At 51.8% G+C, this 25,796-nt stretch overlaps 2 protein-coding genes across 6 annotated transcripts in view; one reads left to right on the plus strand and one right to left on the minus strand.

The window, feature by feature from the left end:
• Positions 1-19,267, plus strand: part of GDPD4 (glycerophosphodiester phosphodiesterase domain containing 4) — a 72,142-nt gene extending 52,875 nt beyond the window's left edge. For all 4 annotated transcript variants that reach the window (XM_090030724.1, XM_090030725.1, XM_090030723.1 and 1 more), the window contains 9 exons: positions 3,785-3,930; positions 5,210-5,292; positions 5,766-5,916; positions 6,595-6,816; positions 8,173-8,330; positions 10,133-10,280; positions 10,971-11,053; positions 12,596-12,678; positions 13,199-19,267. In XM_090030724.1, the coding sequence (XP_089886850.1) occupies positions 3,785-3,930; positions 5,210-5,292; positions 5,766-5,916; positions 6,595-6,816; positions 8,173-8,330; positions 10,133-10,280; positions 10,971-11,053; positions 12,596-12,678; positions 13,199-13,230 (1,106 nt within the window). In that variant the 3' untranslated portion in view covers positions 13,231-19,267. The remainder of the gene's footprint in view (positions 1-3,784; positions 3,931-5,209; positions 5,293-5,765; positions 5,917-6,594; positions 6,817-8,172; positions 8,331-10,132; positions 10,281-10,970; positions 11,054-12,595; positions 12,679-13,198) is intronic.
• Positions 19,258-25,796, minus strand: part of MYO7A (myosin VIIA) — a 95,621-nt gene continuing 89,082 nt past the window's right edge. For both annotated transcript variants that reach the window (XM_090030727.1, XM_090030726.1), the window contains 6 exons: positions 25,094-25,200; positions 24,474-24,659; positions 23,633-23,749; positions 22,763-22,846; positions 21,119-21,238; positions 19,258-19,395 (listed from right to left, as the gene is read on the minus strand). In XM_090030727.1, coding sequence (XP_089886853.1) covers positions 19,306-19,395; positions 21,119-21,238; positions 22,763-22,846; positions 23,633-23,749; positions 24,474-24,659; positions 25,094-25,200 — 704 coding nt within the window. In that variant the 3' untranslated portion in view covers positions 19,258-19,305. The remainder of the gene's footprint in view (positions 19,396-21,118; positions 21,239-22,762; positions 22,847-23,632; positions 23,750-24,473; positions 24,660-25,093; positions 25,201-25,796) is intronic.

Consider the following 25,796-nt stretch of genomic DNA (forward strand, 5'->3'; position numbering starts at 1 on the left):
TGCTGTTGCTGCCACATGCGTATGACCATGCGGGAACATGATTGCATAGGAGCGCCAGCCCTTGACTTGTCCTTGCTGCAGACACCTGCATCCCAGCTGTGCGGGGCCTTTGAACAACCCAGCAAGACTTGGGTCCTACAATCACATCTCTTAGGTCACTCCCCTATGGTCCAGCTCCATTAGGGCTTAGTGAAGGGGTTACAGGCCAGGGCTAATGAGGAGGCCTTTTTCATGGGAGCCCCTTGGTGCTGCCTCAGCAGCCTGTGACACTGTAAGAGTTTGTAGGCACTCAGGTAAAGGTGAATTGTGGGGGGAAGGCAGGGTCCAAGCCCCTTCTTTTTTTGCCAGGCTCTGCTGGGTGCAGCATCTCTCTGGGCTGCTCTGGTGACAGGTGGCTGCATTAGCAGCTCAGCAGGATCAGCAGGTGGCCAGACAGGGATCAGAGTAGCCACAGTGCCAAGATGGACATTTTCTCCTCCCATTCCTCCTCTCAAGGGACCCATAAACACTGTTTACAAGCTTCTTCTTCCTCCAGGCCTTTTTGCAAGGCCTCCCCCTCTGCAGCTCCATCATCAAAGTGAGGGATGTCTGTCTGGTCCGTTTCATAGCTTCTAGGGTCAGAAGGGACCTGAGCAGATCATCAAGTCCGACCCCTGCCATGGCAGGAAAGAGTACTGGGGTCAAATGACCCCAGCAAGGTGGTCATCCAGCCTCCTCTTAAACACCCCCAGGGTAGGAGCCTGCACCACTTCTCTTGGAAGTTGGGTCCAGATCCTAGCCACCCTGACCGTGAAGTAGCGCCTCTTGATATCTAGCCTGAATCTCCCCTCTGCCAGCTTGTGACCATTATTCCTGGTCACTCCTGGCGGTGCTCGGGGGAACAGGGACTCCCCCAATGCCTGCTGATCCCCCCTGACTAGTTTATAACAGGCCACAAGATCCCCCTCAGCCTTCTCTTGTGGAGGCTGAACAGGTTCAGGTCCCGTCGCCTCTCCTCATAGGGCCTGCCCTGCTGCCCCCCGATCATACGAGTGGCCTCCTCTGGACCCTCTCCATGCTGTCCACATCCTTGTTGAAGTGTGGCGCCCAGAACTGCGGATGCAGGACAAGGTGCGGATGGCCTTCCTAACTGCCTCCCCACACTGCCGGCCCATGTTCATCTTGGAGTCAATGATGACTCCAAGATCCTTTTCTGCCTCTGCCCTGACGAGAAGGGAGTTCCCCAGCCTGTAGGTATGGTGCTGGCTCTTCCTCCCCAGGTGCATCACCTTGCACTTGTCAGTGTTGAATCCCATCCTATTCTCATCTGTCCACCCCGTAACCTGTCTAGGTCCAATTGTAGCCTATTGCTCCCTTCTAGCGTGCCCACATGCCCCCATATCTTAGTGTCACCAGAAGATTTGAACAGGGTGCTTTTTACCCCCTCGTCCAAGTCGCTGATGAAGAAGTTGAACAGCGTGGGCCCAAGGACCGAGCCCCGGGGGACCCCACTGCCCACATCCCTCCAGGTCGAACATGACCCGTCCACCACCGCTCTCTGGGTGCGGCCCTCCGGCCAGTTGGCGACCCTGTCTCTGGGTGATTTAATGATAGGTTTCTATGGGGCTTTGGCTGTATCTTCAGCTTGGCCAGCCAAAGCTGGACACAGGGTGGACTCTTATTAACTAGCAGTCTGATGTCTTAGGGAGAACTTTGCTCCTGGCATAAAGAAAATTGCACACACTGAAAAGCCACCTGGTGTGCGAGGCATTAGGACAGCCCATGTGTGCCTCTGGCTCTAGCCCTTCTGGCGTTGTCATGTTTGCAACTCCCTTGTGCACGTTACCACAAAGGGGCAATCGCAGCTTTGCACTTCAAGCTCAGCACCAGTGGTCCTTTCCCTTTCCACAGTTAGTTTCCTTAGTGTTATGAGTAATTAAAGCATGAAGGAGGCAACTGAGATGGTGCATGTGGGGAGGCCTGAGCACTGTAGCTGCGAAGGAAGTGATTTGCCTTCCTTTATTTATTGCTGAGGGAAGTATTGTGTAGCCCAGGGGTGGCCAACCAGCAGCACGAGTGCCATAAGTGGTACGGACAGCCCCTGTGCGTAGAATCATAGACAATGAGGGTGGGAAGGGACCTCAGGAGGTCACATCTATCCAACCCCTGCTCCAAGCAGGACCAGCCCCAACTACATCCTCCCAGCCAGAGCATTGTGGAGCTGGTACTTAAGAACCTCCAAGGATGGAGGTCCCACAACCTCACTGGGTAACCTCTTCCAGTGCTTCACTACCTTCCTTGTGTGAAAGTTTTTCCTAATACCTAGCCTCAACTTCCCCTGCTGCAACTTGGGCCCACTGTTCCTTGTTCTGTCATCTGCCACCACTGAGAACAGTCCAGCTCCATCCTCTTTGCAGCCACTCTTCAGGGAGTTGAAGGCTGCTATAGAAAGGCTGCAGGGCACGTAGATGACTGGGGAGGGGACAGATAGGGCAAGGAGCAGCAAGCAGAGCAGGAGATCAGGCAGAGAAAAGCAATCAGAGGGGTGCACAGAGAGGGTGTGGGGCTAATTTGCAGCATGCCTGACAAAAAGGTTGGACCCACTGAGCAAAAGTCCAGGGGTTAAGAGCTGTTGGCTTTAGCACAGTCTCCTTCTTTCTGACTCAGTTTCCCCAGCTATTTTATTTGCATTTGCCTGCTTCCTGGAGGAGTTGTGAGCATTAATTAGCTGTGGTATCTAAAGCAAATTAATATATTATAACTGCTACAGTGATATGTTATCATATCATTCTAATTATGCCATCATTAGACCCTCTGATCTTAACAGTTCTCCCTGATACTGTTCACGGGACAGCCAAGTGTCTGAGTAAGTGTTCATTTGTACCCCAAATTATGGTACAGGGAGTGGAAACGTGAGATCCTTGTCTCCCAGCTTAGTGTTCGTGCCTGAAGCCCCTCAGCTGAGGGGAGAGCAGGTGGAACAGCCTCAGTGTAAGCTTGAAGGCAGCTTGCGCGGCACGATGGGAACATGAGTCAGACGCTTCCCGAGTTACTTGCAAACACAACGCCGCCCATTCAGCAGCGTGCTCTTGGCAGGGATACTCTGCATGGGAGTGCTTTCAGAGCCAGTAGCTTATCTGTGGTGGAGCAAATGGCTGCTGCCCACTGACACAGCATCTAAAGATGGAGGCAGATGCCCGGGCAAAGGCCAAGGAAAGCCAAGGACCTGGGACCCAGAGCAGGTCACTTTAACACACTGGAACTGACCCCTGCTTTGGGAAAGGATGAACAACAACCTGAACTGCAAGGCAAGCATCTGCCCTCGGGTGCAGAGTGATGGAGGTCTTGGCTGCAGTATCCTCCTTTTCCATGCAAGTGAAACTTAAAACACCTCTTGGCATTACTTTGATAATTTAATGTCCATCCTGAAAATAGGACTTTTCCTCCGAGGAGCTCGCTACACCCATTTTACAGTTGGGAAAACTGAGGCACAGATAGACTTACTCAAGGTCACACTGCAAGTTAGTTGTAGACCTCAAAGCATAAACTAGGCATCCTGAATCCCAGCTCTTTGCTCTGGCTACAGGGCAGCACTCCTTTCCTGGGCTGGCCTGTGGCATTATCTGGTGATAAAATGAAGAATAAAGGCAAGAAGGCAGTTGGGGGGGAAGAGGAGTCGATGATTCATATGATCAGTTTTGGCCCAAGCTCTTTGATAGGGCATTGATAGAAAACAAACTACAAGGCAAGCTCCAATCTTATCAAATGTAATAACTTCCTCCTTTGAATTCTTGGATTCTTTTAGTTGTTCAGATGATAATTATTGGCCCCTACCTGGCTCTCCTTGTCTTTCTTCTCTTGATACCTCTGGGGATGTACTCTCCCTGCATCAGAGAAGTGGGGACGCTGGGACCCAAGCCAACTCTCATCGGACACAGAGGCGCGCCAATGGTAGGTCTGGGGAAGGCGTTCTGTCTTGTTTTTGTATTAGGTGGATTGCAGCTGCTATTTTATTTTTCCCCTGCAAGAGCTTCATTGTGAGTCTGTGAAGGGAACTTATTTGATTTGGAAAAGTCCTGCATGCTTTTCTTGCCAGGACTCATCAGTGTCCCTACAGCAACATGGGCATAGGCTGTAGCCGTGTTGGTCTAAGGACATAGGCAGAAAGGGTTCTTTGGCTAAATCTGATCTCTTTTATTAGAGCAACTGAAATAGTTGGAAAAATTCTGCTTTGCAAGCTTTTGGGTATTGTGCCTGACGAAGTTCCAGTATTGTGCCTGATGAAGCTTGCAAAGAAGAATTTTTCCAACTATTTGAGTTGGCTTATTATAGATATACCCAAATAACTTTGTTTGCCTACAGCAGTATGGCATTTCAGCATCAAAGCCCTCAGCCACTACAATGTTGCATGCAAAAAGCAAAGGGGGCAAGGGGTGGGACAAGGGGGCAGTTTGAAATGGCTCTTGGGCAACGGATCATGGAGCCAGCCTAGATTGTGGCAAAAGAGGGAGGCAGGGCTGGAGGTGGAAGATGGCTGAGCCTGGCAGGCGAGGAGCGGAAGCTAAAACTTTACGTGAAGGAAGATGAGAAGCCAATGAAGTGACTCCAAAAAGGATGCGATGGGGGATGAGGATGTTTTTGGTGGCAGTGCGTCAGGCGGGATGGGCAGAGATGGGAGAGTGGAGGGCTGGGCTGGGAGGCGACTGTAGTCAAGGTAGAGAATGGGACTCACATCTTGGTGGCTGGGACTGCAGGGAAGAAAGCCACTGCAGCATGATTTGTTGAGAAGCTGGGTGTGTGCTGATGAGAGGAAGGAAACTAAATCAACCTCTATTTGCACAGCAGGAAGGGTGGATATGTTGTTAACAGCAGAGAAATGGAAGAGTGTGGGTTGGTGAGACGGGAGATGAAGATCCACCTCAATGTTGGAGGCTGAAGGAGGAACATAAAACTTGAAAGAGGGCTCCCACTCTGCTTAAATATTGCTTAAAATTGTTTTGTGGATGGAGACTTTCCCTGCCCTCCGTCAAGTTTTGAAATGATCTTGAATCTTAGAGGCTTTGATGATACCTGAGCTGGAAGGAAGTGGAACAGGTTTTCACTTGGTGGCCAAAGTGATCTTTAACAAAATAATGATTTATTGCACGTATGTATTATCAAGCAACACTGCATCCTAAAGAGTCCTCGATACCTTCTGAACACAGCACGCCCTTGTGTCTTTTCTTACTAGGTGGCTCCAGAAAACACTGAGATGTCATTTCAGAAGGCCATTGAACATGGGGTGAATGGGCTTGAGACAGACGTCACAATTAGGTAAGGGGCAAGGTGTGGGAACACATTCCTACAATGCTTAATTTGAGTGTGAGTTTTGTAAAGGGCAACAGTCTTTGTCATGGTGAACCCAGATTTGCTTTGCTGAAGTCCAAGAACCACCCCAGAATTACACTGGTGTAAGGAAGAGTGGCTCAATGTCACTGCATGTTTATTCTTGGGAAGCCGGCCCTAAGATCGTTACATCCATTTTACAGATGGGGACACTGAGGCACAGAGAGATGTGACTTCTCCAAGGTCAGCAAGCCATTGGCAGAGATCGGAATAAAATCTAGGCTTCCTGAGTCTCAGTGCAGTGCCCTGACCCACATTGCCTCCAATAAGGCCATACAGCCTTCTACTCCCAGCACGGTGATCTGTAGGGAGCCCTGCTCTTTACAGCACTTGCATGTAATTGGCTACGCTCCCTGAACGAAGCCGTTCGCCCAGTGAACGGTCCTCTCTCTTTGCACTAGTTATGATGGGATTCCCTTTTTGATGCACGACGGCAGCTTGAAAAGGACCACAAACATCCAGGAAGTCTTTCCCCACAACGCTACGCAAAGTGCAGCCATGTTTTCTTGGGACGCCCTGAAAGAGCTGAATGCTGGGAAGTGGTTTTTGGAGGTAGGACTTGTTCAAGGGCTTTCCTCAAGTCCCTCTGTTGGACAGGGTGTGGCTGAGGACGGGCACCCATCTTACTCCCACTAAAGTCAATGGAAGTGTTTGGATGTGGCTTAATAATTATGCAGAAGCTGCAGGTCTTTGCTCACGGGCTCCCTTGACACCGTGGGCCACGCTATGCAGCTCTACCCTCTGGGGCAAGAAGCCAGAGGAGGGAGTGGGAGCCTGGAGATCCCAGCTGCTGCTGAAGCTGGAGCAATGGGAGGAGAGCTGCAGCCAGGGTGAGCCGGGGGTGGGGGTCACAAATCAACATCTCATTGCCTGCCAGTTGGACAGCCTTGGCCAAGGGCGTGCCTGAACTGCAGTCGGAGTGACAGGATGCAGTGGGCATGTAGCAGAGTTAAACTAATGAGCAGGGTTTTTGAACGTGGCTGCCTCCCAGCTGCTAGGAATCGAAGACCTGGGCTTATAATATTAAGTAGGGATTAATGGAGAGAATACCTTAATAGCAACAACGGACAGGAGACGAGAACTAGAGCAGCCCCCTAGGGAAGTGCAAGCTTCTACCCCGCGGGGCAACAATGCCAGGTTATTTCTGTCATCGAGATGTGTGACCTATTTGCATGCTGCTCTCCGCCAGGATGAATTCATGTATTTCCCTGGGTATCTGTTTCTTTCTAGGACAGACCCTTCTCCTATGTGGGCTCGCTGTCAGTGGCAGAACAGAAACAGGCCATGAATCAGTCCATTTACAAACTACATAATTTCTTAAGCCTGGCCGAGCATCAGAATAAACTCGTGATCTTTGATCTCTACCGTCCCCCGGAGCAGCATCCGTACAGGGACACGTGGATCAACAGGACGCTGGAAGTGATCAGCGACTCAGGGATTGAGCCCCATCTGGTATGACGATGTTGCTCCTCTTTCCTGGTGCCACGTGTAGGTTCAGGTGTAGCTAGGGCATGACGGGGTGTCAACCAGTGTCACACCACTGACTTCACCACCAAGGATCTGGCTCATCCAGTTTTGTTGACAGATTTCCCCAGGGACCCAGCACCTTTTAAAGACGTAATTGCCAAAGGCCAGACTCTAGCATCCTTCCCTTGCCCAGCCACTCATTGAGTAGCACCACTGATTTTACGGGCATTATTAGGTGCGAGGCAGGGAGCTCCTGTCTGGCCCTGAGTGAAGTGTAAGATTCATGGTAGGCAACACAAATGTTAATGAACGTGGGCCAGATGCTTGAGATCCCACAGTGAAAGGATCACATGACAAGGGCCAAATCCTCAGCTAGAGTAAACCCTATGACAATCAAAGCTCTGGCTCCATAATGGCATGGTGGTATCTCCATGCTAGTCTGTGGCCTAGATGCTGCTGCCCTCCCTTGATTGCTTCAGGGATGCCAGTTGTCAGGACCAGGATGCCATGGGCCCTGTTGCTTTAAATGGTTTGGAATAGCAGCCCCTCTCTCCTTCCCAAAGTAACCTCAATTTTATGGCTGCCCACTTGCCAGGATGGGTAGTAATGAGTGTCTTTTGACATCCCTGGAACAAAGTCCTCCTAGAGAAGCTGAAGACCCACTCTGCCACCCTGGGATCTGAACGCTACCTCACCTCTGTAGCATTTCCCAGCACCTTCAGCACTCCCAAAACCAGCTTCCTTTCCTGTTACAGTCATACCCACGTGCCCTTCATTCAGCCACATGACACTCGTATGCGTTCACTTCCAGCTTAGTGCCCAGGGGCAGGCCTTAGCGGAGCTGAGCTACAAGCAGAGAGTCCTTTATAAAAGCAAGGGGTATTATTTGAGTATAACTGATAGAAAATAGGGCTGGAAAGGACCTCCAGAGCTCCAGTGCCATCCAGTAGGGCAAGTGACTCTCAGCCTTAGCCTCAAGGCACCCCCCAAAACTTCTCACAGTTTAGGAGCACTCCGTTAAAAAAAACGAGTATAAGTATGTTAGGAATGTTATAATACAAATGTTACAATTATAGCATTAGTAAGCATGCTTTTAATTGATTAGATCATTATCTAATCAAGAACCACTGCAGCCAAGGGCCTGGTACAGATGGTCTGCCTGGTTCTGTCTATCATGTTTTAATGACCCCAGCAGTATTCCTGCCCAGAGCACAGGGGCTGGACCCGATAATCTCGCAAGGTCCCTTCCAGCCCTAAATTTCTGTGAATCTGTGAACGCGGGAGGCAGGGGCTGCTGAATAATGTCAGCCTTAGCTCACTCCCTGTTGCTATCACCCACAGGTCCTGTGGCTGGAGGATGAGATGAGGTCCTTTGTTCAGTCCGTAGCTCCTGGGTTTCAGCAAACGGTGGGGAGAATGGTCCCGGTTGATGAGCTATTGAGATATAATATTGTGAAGCTCAATCTGGTTTACACCCAAATGTCCAGTGAAGATATCCGGTAGGTTATAGCTTGAGCCTTAAATGTAGTAGGCAACCCAGGGCTTGGTGCAGAGCCCAGATGGGTGGTGCTGCCTCTCTGCAGCCCCCGAGGTATATGTTTTAGACTCATGTCCCCCCTTATGGCTGTGCCATCACAAACGCATTGCTGAGTGTGATGAACCTGGCATCCGTATGGAGGTGGGATGAACCTGGCATCTGTATGATTCGGGGCATGTAACTCCAACCCCCACTGAAGCGCACCTCATGCTAGCTGACACTTTGCCAAGACCACCATGAATGGTAGATGTAATTGAAACCTCCCCCCAGGTGTCCTGACTCCCTGCTTTTCTAGCAACTGCACTGGGTTTTGGATTGGTCCTTACATCAGCAGGTGCTGGACACAATGTACGTTAACACATGCCACGAGCAACACAGCTGTCTGGCCTCTTTTAATTCTAGTTATGCCCACGGCCATGCTTCAACCTGCTTTTGTTTGAATTTCTTGGTGAACTGGGAATAATTTGATTTCCTTGTCAGCACCCAGCTCGATTGCACCCTTCCCCTATGCTCCAGACAACTGTTTTAACAGCACTTAGATAAGAGCACGTCAGAAGGTCTCATGCTATGGACAATGAGAACCTGCTCATTTTTAATAACATCACCACCACACCATACGGTCTCAGCTAGTATCACCCCCCCCCCCCGGCCCCTCTGGTGGCTGGCTAGACGAGAGCAAACAAATGTTTCTAGTAAGGGAGAAGTCTTGGAAAATCTCATGCATGAAGGTTTTGTATTTCATTCATTATTTTTCCCAGAAAACTCAGCTCTGACACACTGTTCTCCCTTAGTGAGTGGAATTGCTGCTTTTCCTTGCATGCACTTAACTTGTCCCAAATCCTAGCACTTGATCATTTCAGAATGGAAAGCCCTTCAGCATTTTCTAATGCTAATTAGAGTGACTAACATTTAGCATCCTACCATCTACAGTTTAATTTAACAGCAGCAAAGGTTGACATTTTTAATAAAGCTTTTTAGAACAAGTTCAGGGGCAGTTTGGAAATTATTTAAGATTGGGCAAGTGGTCCGTAGACTACTGAGTACATTACAGATATAAGTAGCAGGTTTTATAGGTGATCATAAACACATCAGTAGAAAGTGGTATTGATACTCATAGGTCAGGCTTATGGGCAAACTTTTGACTCATTGGGCTGTAGAGCAATCGATTAACCATTTGACAAAACAGCTAATGATGATGTATTAATGATGATGAATATAAATCGAATCTATAGAAGACAGATCTATAGGTCTATATCTCTAGATATAGATATAGTTATAGATAGATATCTATATCTACAGGGTCTATAGCTCTACAGATCTATCTTATATATACATATAAGATATAGATCTATAAATCTTATATAGATTTATAGATCTATATCTATAGATATATACATATATCTTATAAAACATGTATTATGATTTTATTATGTATGCTATCTGTTCATTATGCTTTAATGTATATAAGTGTAAATGCATATATAAGTGTGTAATATTTGAATGGCACACACCAAGAACCCTGTTCTTGTACTTGCCATTCAAATGTGATTATCCTCAGAGGACCAGTCATTGTTAAACGTGGCCAATCAGAACAAACCCCATGTTTGTACATAACCAATTGATTGGCAACTCTTGGCCTCTCTGCTCCCACTCTGTCTCCTTTCCAAGAAGCCACCACTGCTAATTGCCACCCAGAACTTCCCTGGCACGTGCCTGATGGAAACCGTGCACCCTTAATGTTTTACATGCACCTGTGTTTTAAAGGACATACGCCGAGGCCAACATCACCACCAACCTCTACGTCATCGATGAGCCGTGGCTCTTCTCTCTGGCTTGGTGTGCCGGTGCCCACTCAGTAACCACCAATGCCGCACACTCCCTGAGGGACCTTGACCAGCCTCTTTTCCTTATGGTAAGACAAAACAGTGTGGGGCTCCAAAGACCCTGACTGGAGATGCTGTTCATGATCACCACTCAGCATGGCAGGGCAAGAGAGGTGGAGGGGAGCCTTGTAACACAAGGCAAGGTGTTTCCTTGGGTTGACGCCTTGCTCTGGTCTTCACCACTGATGCTCCCTGTCTTCTCCACCTTGCCTGGGAACACCCCAGCCCCTAGGGATATGGGGCAGTGTAAAGGGCCCCTGCAGGGGATCAGTACCTACCCTGACCTCTTCATACCAGGCAGTCTGGTACAAGGGGGTGCCACACTGCCTGGTTCCCAGATCTGACCCATAGATCAACAATGGGTTCGATCTAGTGCCCATTTTCTGAGTATCAGCAGAAATGAGACTGAATGTACCATTGGCAAGATGGGCCCGGCCCAGAGCAGGGATGCAGTAGAAGAAGGTCTCGGTGGGGCTTAAAGACTCAGGCCTCAAGTAAAGGGAGAAGGAGCCCATGGTGTGGAGAAGGGGCTTACCCCTGTTTAAGGCCACAGCCCACTGCCTGCCGAGCAAGGCCGTCTGCACAGAAGCTTCCCAAGCAGCAGCTGGTTCACTCAGTCGAGTCACATCGCATGGCAAGACCTCGGTGCCGTCTGCTCCATGTGAGTACGGGGTGGGCTGCGTAGCTGCTCCTCAGCGCTGCCTGGGCTTCCCTTGCAGACGCCAAGGGACTACAGAACCATGTGGGTCCTCACAGACGTGCTCTCCGTGCTCCTCGTCGCACTCATCTTCGCTCTGCATTGGTAAGTACTGTGCTGCCCCAGTCCCCTCCCAGCTGCCCTTTTGCTGGGAGCCCTCATGCACGCTTCCACCCTGCTCTGCACACATCCCGTGGTAAAGCTAACCCTGCCCCTCCACCTGAGATGTGGGTGGTACCAGCACGCTGACGGCATCCTTCTTAGGCAGCTTTTCCAGAACGCCTATGCTCTACTTCAAAGAGGCTGAGAGGCAGTAAATCCCTTTGGGAAAAGGGCTTTTGGTTCCTAAGTTTCCTAGGTACCATGGAGGCCATTTCCTTGGTGCCACATGGTCCCTTCAGGGTTCCAGTTATAGAGCAGGGCCCTAGCGTGCCTGGCTGTGCACGAATGCAGGACAGCAAAGACGGGTGCTGGCCCAGAGTTGATACCAAAAAATGACTGGGGGATTCGGGGAGAGAGAGAGAAAGAGTGTACATGCGTGTGTGTGGGGTGTAGGGAAATTTCACCCGGCGTTTTGTTTCAAAGCTGTTTTGATGTGTTTTGAGCTCGAAACAGTGAAATTGAAATGGAACAAAAGCCTTTGAAACAGCTTTGAAACGGAACAAGGGAACTTGAAATGTTTCAAAAGTTTTGAAACATTTCGAGTTTCGAAGCCGGGTTTACTGGCTTCAGCACTGGTCCCAGCAGGCAGCACCAGCCTCCTTTCATCTGGCAGGCGGACTGGGGGCTCCCCACGCCCCTGGGAGGGCTTCAGGGGTAGTGTCCCCACACCAGCTGATCTGTTCCGCTTCCTACCGGAGCTGGCCAGGTGTGGGCCCAGGGAAGATCAGCTGGTGTGGGGACCCTGCCCCACCTTGGTCCCCACCTGGGGGCTGTGCTGGAGTCCTCCCAGGCGTGCATGCCCACAATCTGCCAGCCGGGTGACAGGAGCCAGGTGCTGCCTCCTGGGGCCAGTGGCAGCACTGATCTTCCCAAAGTTGGGTGTGGGCTGTGCCCAGCGCCGGTCTGTCATCTGGCCTGCACCCCTGGGAGGACTCTGGCACAGCCCTGCAGCCCTTCCGAGGGTGCAGGGAGCCCCCAGTCTGCCTGCTAGATGGGAGGAACTGGGTGCTGCCACCTGGGCCCAGTGGCAGCAGTGATCTTCCCCGTGCTGGTCACAGGCGGTCGCACCTGGCTTCTCTCATCTGGCCGGCAGATCCGGGGTCACACCCCCAGGAGGACTCGAGCACAGCCCTGGCAGCCCTCCCAGGGGTGCCGGGGGCCCCCATCTGCCCTCCTGCTGCATTTTATGTTTCCCCATAATAACCTACGGGCAAAACATCGAAACAGCGTCAAAACGGCAAAACAGTTTCGACAAAACGAAACGGAAGAGTGCTTTTGAAACTAAACGAAACTTGAAATGAAACACTGTTCTGTTGCAACGGGAGTCGAATCAGACGGATGCTGTTTCGCACAGCCCTCGTGGAGTGCAGTGTGCCAATGAGCCCCTGCAGATCAGCACCACCAGGCAGAGCATTTAGTCCTTTCCAGAGGCTGGGCCCAGCCTTCGCCTCTCCAGGCCTTCTCCATGCATTTTGCTCTTCCCAGGTGGAGGGAGCAGACCTGCTCCTGCTGCTCCAACAGCAGCGGCACGGTGCTGGAGAATAGCACGTACAACAAGTTCCGGACTGGTGAGTTGGGCTCGCGGGGCCGTGTATTCCCCTGGGTGGGTGCTACTCACTGAACATGGGGCACTTCCGCATTGCACAGTATGGCAGGGGGATGCGGCACCTCGCAAGCCCTGCCCGTGTCAAAGGCAGTGCCCGGTTGGTGCAGCGGCGAAGGGGACCTGGTCATTCAGGCTGGGCAGTCCAGAGTGGCTGAAGGAGATGCCAACCACATGACTCCCTTGCGTGGTGTTGTCTAAGAAGCTGGTGGGCCATCATCTAACCAGACCAGTGGGCTTACGTTTAGGTGGACCTTCACCTTCTCAGTACTTAATAGCCAAAGCCCAGCAGCCACCTCTCACCAGGGCAGTGCTGCACCATTTGGGATGCTTGAAAACACATTGGCGAACCCATCTAACCAAAACTTGTCCTGGCAGAAAAAAGCATGTCCTTTCCCACCGCCTTGGCTACTTCACACCGAGCCGCTGAACCAACAGGATGCCCAGGGCTGGCAGCAGCCCCATGAACAGCCTCTCTCTTTCAGAGCTCAATGATTTGCCATCTGTGTTGGTCTAAGGGAGCAAGTCCCAAGGTGTGGATACCCGGCCCACGGCGCAGAGAATGGATGTTGCCCAGAAGCTAAAGCTCCACGATGGCATTGGCCTGGGGACTCAGCCCAGGGTGACTGCAAGTAACTTAAGTGAGAGGGGCCACCCTCATGCCTGGTGGGAGGTCCCGGCTTAGGCCTGGATGTTGGCAGGGGAATATGGATAAGCCCAAGATGCCCCACACCTCTGGCCCACACCTTGATGCCCATGAGGTGCCCCCTCTCTTCCTGCATGCCTCGGACTCCTCCCAGATGGCTTTACCTGGAGGGAGCCCTTGGAGGTTGCTTGGGAAGTCGGATGGAAGGGCAAGCATGTGCAGCCAGAAGCTGAGCTATGAGGAAGGAGCTTTCGAGACAGAGCTGGGCCTGTCTCAGTGCTCCCACCCACCCGCCCTTTTAATATCATAAAAAGTCTCATGGAAATGTGGCTTTTCCCAAGTGCATAACCCCTCTTGTTTTTTTTTAATGTATTTTTATGTGGAGGACTAGAACCACTCTGTACAGCGCGCTTCCGCCAGGCTCCCTGAAATCACCTGCTTCCAGGTGGGAAGCTGCGTGTCACTGTCCCCCCTGCTGCAGTGAGGGGCGGCCCCAGCTACAGCCTTGAGGGTTGGGTAGGGTGGCAGCCAGCTCACTGCGGGTGTTGCGGGGGGTCGGGAGGTAGCGGACTTGATCCGAACTCCATCCAAGTCAGTAAGTGTCACACCACTGGTCTTGCTGGGCTTTGGGCCAGGGCCCAAGAAGAGCATGTGGTTTCAATGGGTTAGCACCTCCTTCACAGTCAGGCCCTGGTGTGGTTGGGGTGACTGCACCGTGGGTGGAAGGGCCCTGCTGCATGACACTCCTCTCACTTGGCACTCCTTGGGAAAGAGGGCGGCTGGGATTGCTGAAGAGCTTTGGCCACCCAGTTGCCACTGACGCCAATGGGAAATGGGTGTGTAAAGCCCCAAGGCACCATGTAGTTCTGCACCCTCGCGTCCCAGAGGGCCGGGGTGGCAGAGGCATGCCTTCCACCCGGTCACCTCCAGTAGGCATCTGAATCCCCCAGTCTCAGCCCTGCAGTTTCCCAGCAGAATGAGCATGTTACAGAGCATCTGTCCCATGCTTCACCTCGCTTGCCCTTCCTCTGGGCTGTGCCCTGTGTCTCCTGCCTCTCCTGGCAACCCCCCTTCAGACCTTGGCATGGTCAGGGCTGCTCCATACTGTGTGCATCTGAATAGTCCACATGTGCTGCTGCAGCACCATGTGAAGGAGGCTTGTCTTGGTGCCGTATGGGCCGGGGCATGGAGTTGAGAGTCCGTGTGTGCCCACAACATGGGTACAGCCTAGGGAGAGGGCGATGCCATGTTTCACTGCACCCTGCTCTGCCTCAGCCCTGCCAGGAGAGAGGAAGATGCACATCTCCTCTTAGGGCAGCCTCCCCAGAGAGGTCAAGCATGTGGGGACTCACTCATGGTCTTGGAAATGGGGGCTCAGCGCTTTGGAGACGTGACCCCCATGACTATAAACCTAGCGCACAATGTGTGCTGCACTGACTTGCCCATGAGTCCCACCCCACAAACCTTTCCCCTTCAGAGCATCCCTTATCATTGGCCCTAAATCCAGATGGTTGCTGGATTCCCATGGTGGGCCTCAGCCCTCAGTTTTTCCCTCTCTGTGCAGGGAGGGGGGTCAGCGCTTTCTAGGACTAAGCCATACAACCCGTACTTGAACATGCAACGAGGCGTTTCTTTGTAAACAGCGGCTGCTATTTTGAATAAAGTTGAGCTCATGCTCTCGGGTGCTGCCGGCCTGGGAGGAAGGCCCATGGCGCCTGTTATTCAACATGGGCGTACAGGTCCTGTAGCCCCAAAGAGCTGGGCTTTTTCTGCTAAATAAAACTCCCAGCCCCGAGAAAGAGACAATGACGTCAGCTCTCGTAGCATCACGGCCATTGGGTTTGGGCATTGGGTTTCGGGACCGTCCAAGCAGTAAAATGAAACTCCCTCTGGGCAAGAGGCTGGAAATGATGAGAATGAGCAATGTCTACAGAAATGGAGTACATCCCCACTCTGCATGCTTCTCTTCGCCTTGCTGCGGGGTAATGCTTGCCAAAGACCAATGGCTGGAGCCACACCAGGATTGAGGCTCAGCCTCTTCAGGCCTGTAAAACCAACATTTTGGCACTGTGGAGAGCTTTAAAGCCCTCACTCAGTTGCAGCCCATCCCCGCAGATGCACAGACTTCTCTCTAGCAGGAGTCTCAAAATATACCTTCCACTGCTTACGCAGCCGGCAGGGCCCAGGCTTGGGGTGGGCTGAGGTCACCTACTGAATTAGGCCTTGCTGACAAAGATCAGGGAGGGGGCAACATTTTTGGGGATTGGGTGTACATGTGCTGGTGTTAATGGTTGGGTTCCCTACCTGGGCCGAGCTGGCAGGCTGCGTGGAAGTTAGGTATTGCAACACCCATGTGCTTCCCTGGTTTCAGCTGATGGCAAACATGGCAAATAAATACATTTTGCTAGCACTCCGCTGGGAAGCAGTAAAAAGGCTGCAGCTATTTTCTTCAGGTTGACAGATTTCCAGGCCCTCACGGCCAAGACTTTCACTCAGAGGCCTGTGTTGCATTAAGTCAATGGCTTGATATACTTCTTGGGAAGACCTGGCCTGTCACTTGAAAGGCATCAGTGATTTGAGAGTCCATCATGTTCCTTGCTACCAGCCATTGGAGTCTGTTGCTATCATGGCTCTTCTCCCGAGGGGGGTCATTGCAAGCAATGAACTTCCCATCGCCCTCTTGTCATTAAGCCAAAGTGAGGAAGCTCCTTCAATCGCTCAGTGAAGAGCCTCCCATGCACGGTTTTATTTTATTTTTTTAATTAGAGTATTTCACCGGGACAGACATTTTCATGTTACACCACTTGTGTGAATACAAATAAACAGGCTCTAAGACACACACGGTATGACACACACATGGATTCCAAACAGATTTCGGACACGGGAAACACACGCTCAGGATAATTACGACCGGTACGTGTTAACGAGGCCGTTGCATGACAACCTGCACGGCGGTGAATGGTTCTAGGTGGCACAGCCATTGAGACATTGTACTGTCTACTGCGCGTGAGAGCACTAGACAGCTGGACACTGCTGGAGACCTCTGAAGTAGGCAGCTGGAAGAGAAGAGTACCTGGTTTGGGACAGGGCAGCAGGCTGCAGTGGGTCACTGGTGAAATATTAAGCATTGCAATTGGTAGGGGGAGTTTCACCTGGAAAGAATGATGGCAGTGATGAAGGGAGCTCAGTTCTGCTCTCATGCTGCTTTTATCTCAGTGCAAGGCACATGGCTTCAGGTGAGTTGCTTTGATTGACTCTGATGGGAGTTGGAGCAAAATTGCGTCCCAGCGGCTGTATTCGGCTGCTGGAACAACCTGGGCTGGGGAAGAGGTGGGAGGGAGGATCACCTCTTTAACCCCAGGATGCTACTGTGCCTCGTGCACTATAGCAGGAGTTAATTTGATACTGGCCCCTTGGGAAGTCTTGCTTTTTGCGCACACCTAGGCCGTGACAATGAGCAGGATGTGCTGAGAGCAGAGGAATGGAAGGAAGGCAGAACAGGGGAAGCAGATGAGGAAGTTACTGAGATTAGGGCTTTGTAGAGTTAAAAAAGGAGATGATCAAACTAGCCCAGCTCACCCAATGGTACCAAGAGCACCAAGCCCATTTCTATGGAGAGCCACTCAGCATTAGTGGCACCAGAACCAAAATCGCTTCTCAGTTGAATCCTATGGCCTCGCCTGATGCCACGTTCTTTCAGCCTCATTGCCTGCCAGCGCAGCCTGCTGGGAGCCACGCAACCCTTTGAGCCCTGTCTGCACTTTACCTGGTGACACACGGAGTCCCTGTGCCATCATTTAGGTGTAGCAAAGCCAGCCTTTGGGTAGGATGCGTAAGGTCCCTTCTGTCTTTAAGATGTTTGATCGCAACAGCCCCAGAGGTGAAGCACTTGACTGGCAGGTGGCGAACCAGAGGCCAGACCCCAAACCCGGTGAAATCAGCCGATTCCCACCTCACCAGAGGACCCAACTGGTGGAGGTCTTTTGTTACACAGACATAGGACACAAGCTATGAGCAGATGTGTTCAATGCATGAATTCTGTTTAGACTTAGATTTCGGGGCCGTTGCAGTCTGACCTGTTCTGTGCTCTCTGGTTGTACGTGGCCCCACCTTGTTCTAACAAACGCATCCTTTGTGGTTATCTCTAGTGCTCATCCATGCAACAGGAAACCTCCTAAAACAGAAGGTGATGTCCCTAGCTGCAGCTGAAACCCAGTGCTGCTGGGAGAAGAAGCTCAGGGGGCATCTCAGGGGCATCTTGTGTATTGGAGGCCACTTGTAGGATCAGGTGGACATAGCCTGTGATCTTGGGGAGGATTATAGAGGTGTTGAGCTCTTTGTATGAGGCGAGCAATGTGTTGTTTCCTCTGCATTGGGAAACACTCGGATTTGCATTGCCAGGGCCAATTTTTTAGCCTTCCCTGCACCTGTCTGTCAGCAGCAATGAAGAGCTACATTTAAAAGGGAGGGATGTTTCTATACCACGCAGCTCAGCTCTGGATCCAGATGCTCCCCAGAGCCTGGGGCTGGCTGGCAGTAAAGTCTTGGTTTAGTTAACCGAGAGATGGAAGCCAGTCAAAATTGGGATTTGGGAGGGTTTCAGCCTACCATTGCCAGGGCAAATCAGTCAAGAAGGACTGTTACTAGACTGGTACCCAAGGTTTATTCTTCACTTCCAGCATCTTTGCCCTCCTCCATTACCTCAGACTGATGTTACACAACAGCTGTGCAGTGAGCGCAGATGAAATACATGCAACGCTGCACTGCATTTGCTTTGCAAAGAAAGGAACGGCAGTACACTGGAAAAATGCAGGGTTGCACACACTGGGGCATGGTTCAGTTGAGGTTTTCCAGACCTGGGAACCTAAAGCTGGGCACCCTTTCTTCTATGTGTAGCCTTCTAGCTACAACTCACGCTCCTCCTAGCAGGTGTAGCCCTAAAGGAGGGGTCAATTGATTTCAGCAGCTTCATTCCCAGGCTGCTCCACTGGGATCGGGTCCTGAGCTTTAGGCTGCTCTCAGGTTAGAAAAGCTTGACCTGTGGCCATTCAACCTCAGTCTTGTCCTTTTTAAGATGTATCTCTGAGCGAGTCCTCTGGAGCTGAGCAAGGCCTGCCTATTGACTTGCCTGAGTCAGCCTGCCAGAAACCAGTGGTTTGTTTTTTTTAACTTTTCCTTTTTTTTTTTAAATTAAATAAATAAAAGAATAAGAACCAGAACTTCAAAACTTGGTCTTTAAATATTTCCAGCAAAATGCGCCCGATCTTCAGTGCATTCACGATACCACCTGGTTCACATGTGGTTTGTCCTGTTCTATATGTGGTTTTTTTCACCTACTTCTAATTCTATTTTAATGCACTTTTTTTTTTTTTTACCCCCTGCACATTGCTTCTTTTTTTTTTTTAAGAACAGAAAATGGATGGTCTTTTGTAACAGCCAAAACAAACCCAGGCTGCTCACAGGATCTTGCTTCATGCTGGAGTAGGGCTGCATTACTGATCTGCAAGTCTTTGAGGCCTGGAACATCTCAGAAACCTGTAACATCTGGATCAGTTTCTCCTTACTGAGAATGATTCATCTTTTCCTCACAGTCCTTCACCGTTTCATTCTCTTGGTGCCATGATAAATATCCTGTTGGAGTTTCTCTGTTGCTCAGTCACTGTCTGAGAGCGGTGGCGTCACCTGGAAAGCTTTGAGGACTAGAACGCAGCGGGGTTCGACAGCTGGAGAGGGGGAGTTTGGAGGTCATCATCACAGATAGTCATCCTCGCTGGATGGGGAGGTGGGGTTTGAGCCCTCCATGTCAGAGTCTGAAGAGCTGCCATGCGGAGTCCTGCTCATTTTCCACATCTGGGAGGAAAAGGTCTTCCCCCAGCTGCAGGGATACCCCACCGGCCTCAGCTGGTGAATTAGCTCCAGGGTCACCTGCCAGGGGCTTCTTTCAATTCACTTGCTCCCCTTTGCACTCCTCTGTTTGCTCATGGCTGTTAACATCTGACTGATGTAGGACGTCAGGAGGTCATCCATCTTGTAGCCCTGCCAGAAAGCGAGGGGAGATGAGACATGTCACCCACCTCTACAGCCTTACACCTGCTTGCTCATTCATGCTGCCTGAAAGCAACTATTTCCAAGCCCATCCCCAACCATTTCTGTCCTCTCCCCACCTTCCCACCCACATTTCCAAGCCCATCCCCAACTATCCCTGTCCTCTCCCCACCTTCCCACCTTTGCATGTGTTCCCCAGGGGATGCCTCCCATCCCAACCCTTGCCCAAAGCAAGAAGCCAGCCACGGTCCCTGAAAAAGTGCCAAATTCACAGCCAATGAACGGACTCTATCAAACTGTGAGACTTGTGGTACAGGAATCAGTTGAGGCAAAGGGATTCAAAGTGGCACCAGATGCGTCTGTGCACCTCAAGACTATCCAGTGTGTCCGGTGACAACACAACTGCTGGCGGGGATAGTGGACCTCATAACTGGAGCTTCAGCTGATAGCTACCCATTAAAGGGGAGCGGCTGGCTCTAACGAGGCAGAGAGATTATCCTACGCTGGCCAACACTGGAGTTTTTAGGGTTTCCTGGTCCCGGCTGCAATTGCAGACAGGGCATTGGGCTCTGGGTCTCACACCATCTGGTGATGCCTGTATGTCTATGCAATGCCTGGGCGCAGGATCTGGGGAATAGCTTCAAGGCCCCATCTGGGCCCATGGTCCATCTGCTCTTCGCTGTGCCATAGTCCAGTATCAAAATCCACAGCTGCGCACTGCTGCGATGGCAATGCTGCCCACTTGCTGCCTATTTCTGCTACGTGTGTCAAGGTATTTTTAAGCCACCCTGAGAGGCATTGGGTGTTGGCTACAGCCAACACTGGAGATTTTGGCTGGGCTGTGCCACTGCTCTTGCTGGGACCAAAGCTGGAGGTTCCTGGTGGGAGGGTCTTGCCCGTTTGCTCAGAGTCAGACTGATGCCATATTTGGGGTCAGGAAGAAATTGTTCTCCATCATCAGACTGGTATGTACTGGGGTGGTGCGGAGGGTTGCCTTCCCCTGCAGTGGGGGGCATGGCCCTGGGGATCTCTCAAGCATATATTAACAACCTTTTATAGAAGCAGGATGTTGGCTGCCGGGGTCCCCCCGCTTTACCTGTGGCAGGTTAGGGTGTGATGTCTGCATTGTATTGGGGTTGATGGTGGTCTTAGGTAGAGTTGAGACTATGGATTGTCTGGGCTGGTTTGGATCGGGATGATCCTGGCTCAGGCAGGGGACTGGATTAGATGACCTCTGGAGGTCCCGTCCAGCCAGCTTCTCTATGACTCTATGGGTCTACGACTCAGCTGGCTGGCAAAACGTCCGACCACTCACCACCCTGGCTCCACTGGAAGGAGTCAGCAGATGCAGTGGCAACCGAGTCCCGTGCAACAGCTACAGAGGTATCCGCACTGCCATTCATGTACTAATCTACTACCAATGCAAAACAAAGCAGCTCCACTGACTTCACAGGTGCGACCACCATTTGCCCCATGAGCGGGCCTGGCCTCCGTGAGCAGATCATTAGCTTCACCCTGTGCCGATATACATGCTGCCATGTGCTGCATTATGCATGTCTGGCCACTGAGCCTTTCTTTCTCTCAATCCGTCTCCATCCCTCCCACTCTCTGAGCAGCTTGGACCAGCCACATTAAACCCGGCCAGCTTCAGAAACGTGCCGTTCTCTTCCGCAAGGCAGGATTTTGCTCCCCACATTGCCCCAACTCTTCTTACCAGGGACGTCTCACAGAGCAGCTTGCTCCCCCTCACCAGGTTGCCAATGGTGATGTGGAAGTATGTGTTGCCGCTGCTCCAGTTGGAAATCTTGGTGAAGGGGTGAGTGATGAGGATATCCTGCCGGGGCAGAAGCACAGACACTCAATGCATCCTGATAGCTGCAACTCAATCCCGTCCTTTGGCATTTTCCACCACAAAGAGCCAGGAACATTTATGGAGGTGGGAAGGTGCTACCCAGCCGCCCCACCTAAGGGTACTGGGTACAAGAGCCAGCTACTGCATGGGAAGCCAGCATGCCAGCTGCTTTGCCATCACAGCCTGCGTGTAGGCTCTTATCTTGTGATAAAAGCAAGGCTGCCGATCCCACTTTTATGACTGAGGGGTAAACCTCTTCCCAGTGGACACGGGTTGGGGAGTACACACAGGCAGCTGACATGCAGTATTAGCACGCCAGCGATGACCTGACCAGATGCCCATTCCCTGAGAAATCGGGGGAAAAGACTGCTGTGTTTCAGACACTTGCTCTGAGCTCCTGTGGACTCGATGGGATGGGAGGGGTGAATGTCGTATGTAGGAGCTCACGGAGGCCAGCTCTCCTTGGGCTGGATCCACGGCTCCCTAACATGGAAAGGCTGGGGAAGGAAGTAGTGCTTTACTCAGGCTTGGCGATGGTGCGTGGGGAGTCCCCACTCTCCTCCTCTCGAAGGACAATTGCATAAGACATCTTAGTGGCTGGATGTTGTGCTTGTATTCAGCCTAAATTTTCCAGGTCTCCATTTCACCCTGAGAAGCGTGTTTATAGCCCCTCAGGCCTCCCTACATCCTCCTCTTCCCCATCAGCTGTCAAGAGGACTTGCAGAGTTATTGTGTCATTGTGTGGCCAAGCTGCAGATGCAGGTTACACACATCCTTGCAACTACGGTCTCACAATGAATGCAGCAGCTGTTGCAGAGCCCAATGGTCCTCTCCTGTGCAGGGTCCTGGATGCACGGGAACCGAACCTCTAGTCTTTTCCAGAGGCACCATAAGGTGACGCCAAACCTCATGCAGTCAAGAGCTGCAGGCCCTGCTGCGGAGGGGGAAGAGATGGGGACAGGGCCCTGCTCTCCTCTGGGCTACCCCACTGAGCACATGGACTACTGCACTGTATTGTCCAAAGGGAGACTACATGGCTAGCAGTCAGTATTACCACCCCTAAAGGCTGGCAGGAGCCACAGTGAACCCCACCTCATGCTGAAGAGCCCCGGAAATGCTGATGCGATGAACGCAGATCTGGATTTTCACCCCACCTTCTGTCTGGGGGAATGATTGTTTTTTTGGGGGGAAGCACAGCGAACCACAGCTGTCATGTCCCCAGTTGGGCACATCCCATTACACGCTGTCCTGTACCTTTGACAGTCGGGCTGATTTTCTGCGGCCCCTCCAGGCCTTTCTCCCCACAACAGGTTTGGGAACATGGGCCTAGAACGGGGAGAATAAATCTCCTTTTTGCCCTCCCTCAGTCCAGCAAGCATGTAAATGCCTAGGGCATGGATCATCTTGTCCTAAGTGCCTATATGTCATTGCACGCAATAGGACGTTGACTGTAGCAAGATGTCCTGCCCTTTGCAACCCATTCCTTGCCCATGGTGCCCAGCTCACCTTGTTTTTGGGATTGATGAGGCTGACTCCATGCTTGTTGATGGCAATTAAGAGGATCTCTGGGTAATTTGGCTCTGTGGTTTGCTGTAATAAAGGACATGACATGACAGGGGGAACAGAAAGAGCAACAAGTGCAGTTTTGGTGCTCAGGGGTAACCTTCAGAGGAGCTTCAAGTGAATCAGAGCCTCTTTGCTGGTATGGTGAGAGCCGTCCAGTTAATTACTGACCCTCAACCTGCCCATGTGCACCCAAGTGAGTGGACAAGGCCACCAAGGAAGTTATTGGTGGCTTCACGCTCTGTGCTTGTCTGTTCCTTCCCCTGCTGGGTTTGCTGTTGGATGCAGCAGGGAAGGGAACTGTCCTGGTACTGGTCCAGTGACATTGGGGCATGGTGGAAAGCTCCAGCTGGCCCCTCTCTCTTCACAGCCCTTGTGCCCTGGGCTAAATTGAGCATTTCCCTTTGCTCTGCCTGGCTTTGCTCCTAGTCTGGTCAGTCCTGGCAGGAGACGTTTGACCTGACGTCCAACCCAAGTCCCAGTCAGAGGCTCAATCTGTCCTGCACCCTAGTCCCCTGTTGGTAAAATGGGGGTGCCCTCATTCCTTTCTCTGTGCTGGACTGCAAGTGAGGACTGATGCCTTGATGGCCCGGATGCTGCCTATGACAAGTGCCATCTGGGGATGTAAAGATGAGTGAGATGAGGTCCTGCTCTGCTAAAGTGAGTTTCTGACTGCTGTACATGCTGGCAACCTCTGCTGTGACCCCAGGTCGCTGCAAGACGGTCCTCCATGGCTCCCCCTTCCAGCACGCACCTGGGGAGGGATTGTGGAGCCCACCATTTCCCTGTGGCCCTGCTCCTCCCTCCCTGTACCTTCACTTCAAAGAAAGCTGATCCAAACGTAGGCCACTTGAAGATAATCTTCAGGAAGGCAAGCTTGGCGTCTTCTCTTGATTTGCCCGCGTGCTTATTGTAATATGCCACGATGGACTGCAACAGAAAGCACACGGGGGCTATCACAGGGCTCCCGAGACCAGCGAGAATGCTGATGTGTTAATGCAAAGGGCAGCCGGCTACATAGAGAGCTTATGGGTACTACCAGAAACCACAAAACTTCGCCATCAAGTCTTCTGTGTTAATGGAGAGCTGCTGGGCACTCCTTTGGGTATCAGCCATTAAGCTGATAGAAACATGCCAGTAGGGAATATGTAGGGCTTTCAGACCGTGGAGGTTTTATTTGCTTCCTAAGGGCTTTTGCTGCTGTGAAGCAGAGTGGTCTAGTGGAGGAGCAATGAACCTAAGCTGCAGGAGCTGTGGGTCAATTCCCAGCTCTGATGTGCTAAGCCCTTTTGTGTCTCCAGACACCTCGTTTTTCCCCCTGGGAAATGGGAAGAATCAATATCCCTTTCTCCCTCCCTGTCTGGCTTGCATGTACATGCCTTGGGGCATGGGCTGTCTTCTCCTAAGTGCTTGTGTGTCATTGCACACATTGGGACAGTGGCCGTAGCAAGGCCTCTCTTCTGCTAGTAGTAGCAGCTACAGAGGGTGCAAGTTTAGCCCCTTGGTGGGGGGCGTTACTGGTTCCCTTGCTGTGGCTGATCAGTACAGGCCCTGAGGATGGTACAGCCCCAAGCAGAAACCTTAGTTGAGTAAGATGACCGCTGTTACACAAGAGTATCCAGGAGCTGGGTGGGAATGGTTTAGTGTGGCTCACCCGTTTCCAGTCATCTGGAGCGAGTTGCCGGATGAGGTCCTGAGGCACCAGCTCCTTCAAGAGCTTGGGTATGCTGGGGAAGTAGGACTTGTCATCCTCAAACTTCACACGGTAGATGAGCGCGGCCAGCTGCAAGACCTCCTCCCGGCTGCACTTGTGGTAGCCCCGCAGGTACTTGGGTAATTCCTGCACAGGAGAGCCATTGGCAGCGTGATGGGGTGACTGCCATCACCCAGAACCTCCTAAATGACTGTGTCCCGGGACAGGGTGGCTACTTGAAAGGATATGCTGGCTTGTCCCAAGAGGTAAATGCTCATGGAAGGCAAAGGTAGCTCAGAGGCTAGTGGCACTAGTGCAGGGGTTTTCCATCCTGCAGGGAGTGGCTGGGGAAAGGCAGGGCAATGGTACCTCCTTGGAGGTTGCAATCCCCCAGTTGAGAGCCCTGGCCTGGCCATCGGAGGCCAGGGCAGGGGATGTTGGATGCAACTGGTGCTCACAAGAGCTTGCTCCCCGCCTTTGAAACAAGCCTCAGTCCAACATTTGTGCATATCATGGCTGCAATCATTACCAATTTTCTGAGTCCACTGAGGTCCTCCAACCATTGCAGGCTCATGGCGTACCTGATAATAGTGGAAAATAGAGTCTGCCATGGGATCCTTGCCAGGCATGGTGTTTGTCCACAGTTTCTTCATGAAGAACACTTGGTAGGTGAGAGAAGGCACTATACCTGGAGAAAGGAAGCGGCTTGTAATAGATGCTTGGATCACTAGATGGCGGCTTTCACCACCATCCCAGAGACTCTCCTTGCAGTCTGGGACTGGAAAAGCAGGAAGGCTAAAGCAGGGGAACAGAAGTGTGATGGCTTTAAAGCCACCTGCTGAAAGCTGCAGTGTCTGTCTGAATGCTGCGGGTTTCTACATGTGTTGAAGTCTGAACAGCAGCCACAGATACTCAGGAAACATCAGTCTCCATGGCAGAGGCTGATGTTTTTTCCAGACCCCGGGAGGTGTGGGGGTGTAGTGAAGAAAGGAGAAAGGAGTGGGGGGAGAGGGAGAGGAGTCTTACCTGCCTGGGCTTTCCTCACTTGAGGAGCAGCTGCTACTGCATGGGCTGGGGTGCTGCCAGGGAGGGAGAGGCAGCAGTGCAGGGGGCCTGTCCTGGTGCCCCGTTCACCCTCTCCTACCCGCGTGGGCAGGGCTGACCCTCCCATGGCAAAGCCCCCCAGGTGGAAGGGGTATCTTGCCACCCATCTTCCTCCACCAGATACACTGTTGGGCATGGCACTGCCCTGCCCAGCTCCCACTGGCCAGTTCTGCCTGCTGT

This window comes from Crocodylus siamensis, chromosome 1, assembly GCF_052110815.1.
Source record: "Crocodylus siamensis isolate JL-2025a chromosome 1, ASM5211081v1, whole genome shotgun sequence".
Taxonomy (NCBI): Eukaryota; Metazoa; Chordata; order Crocodylia; family Crocodylidae; genus Crocodylus; species Crocodylus siamensis.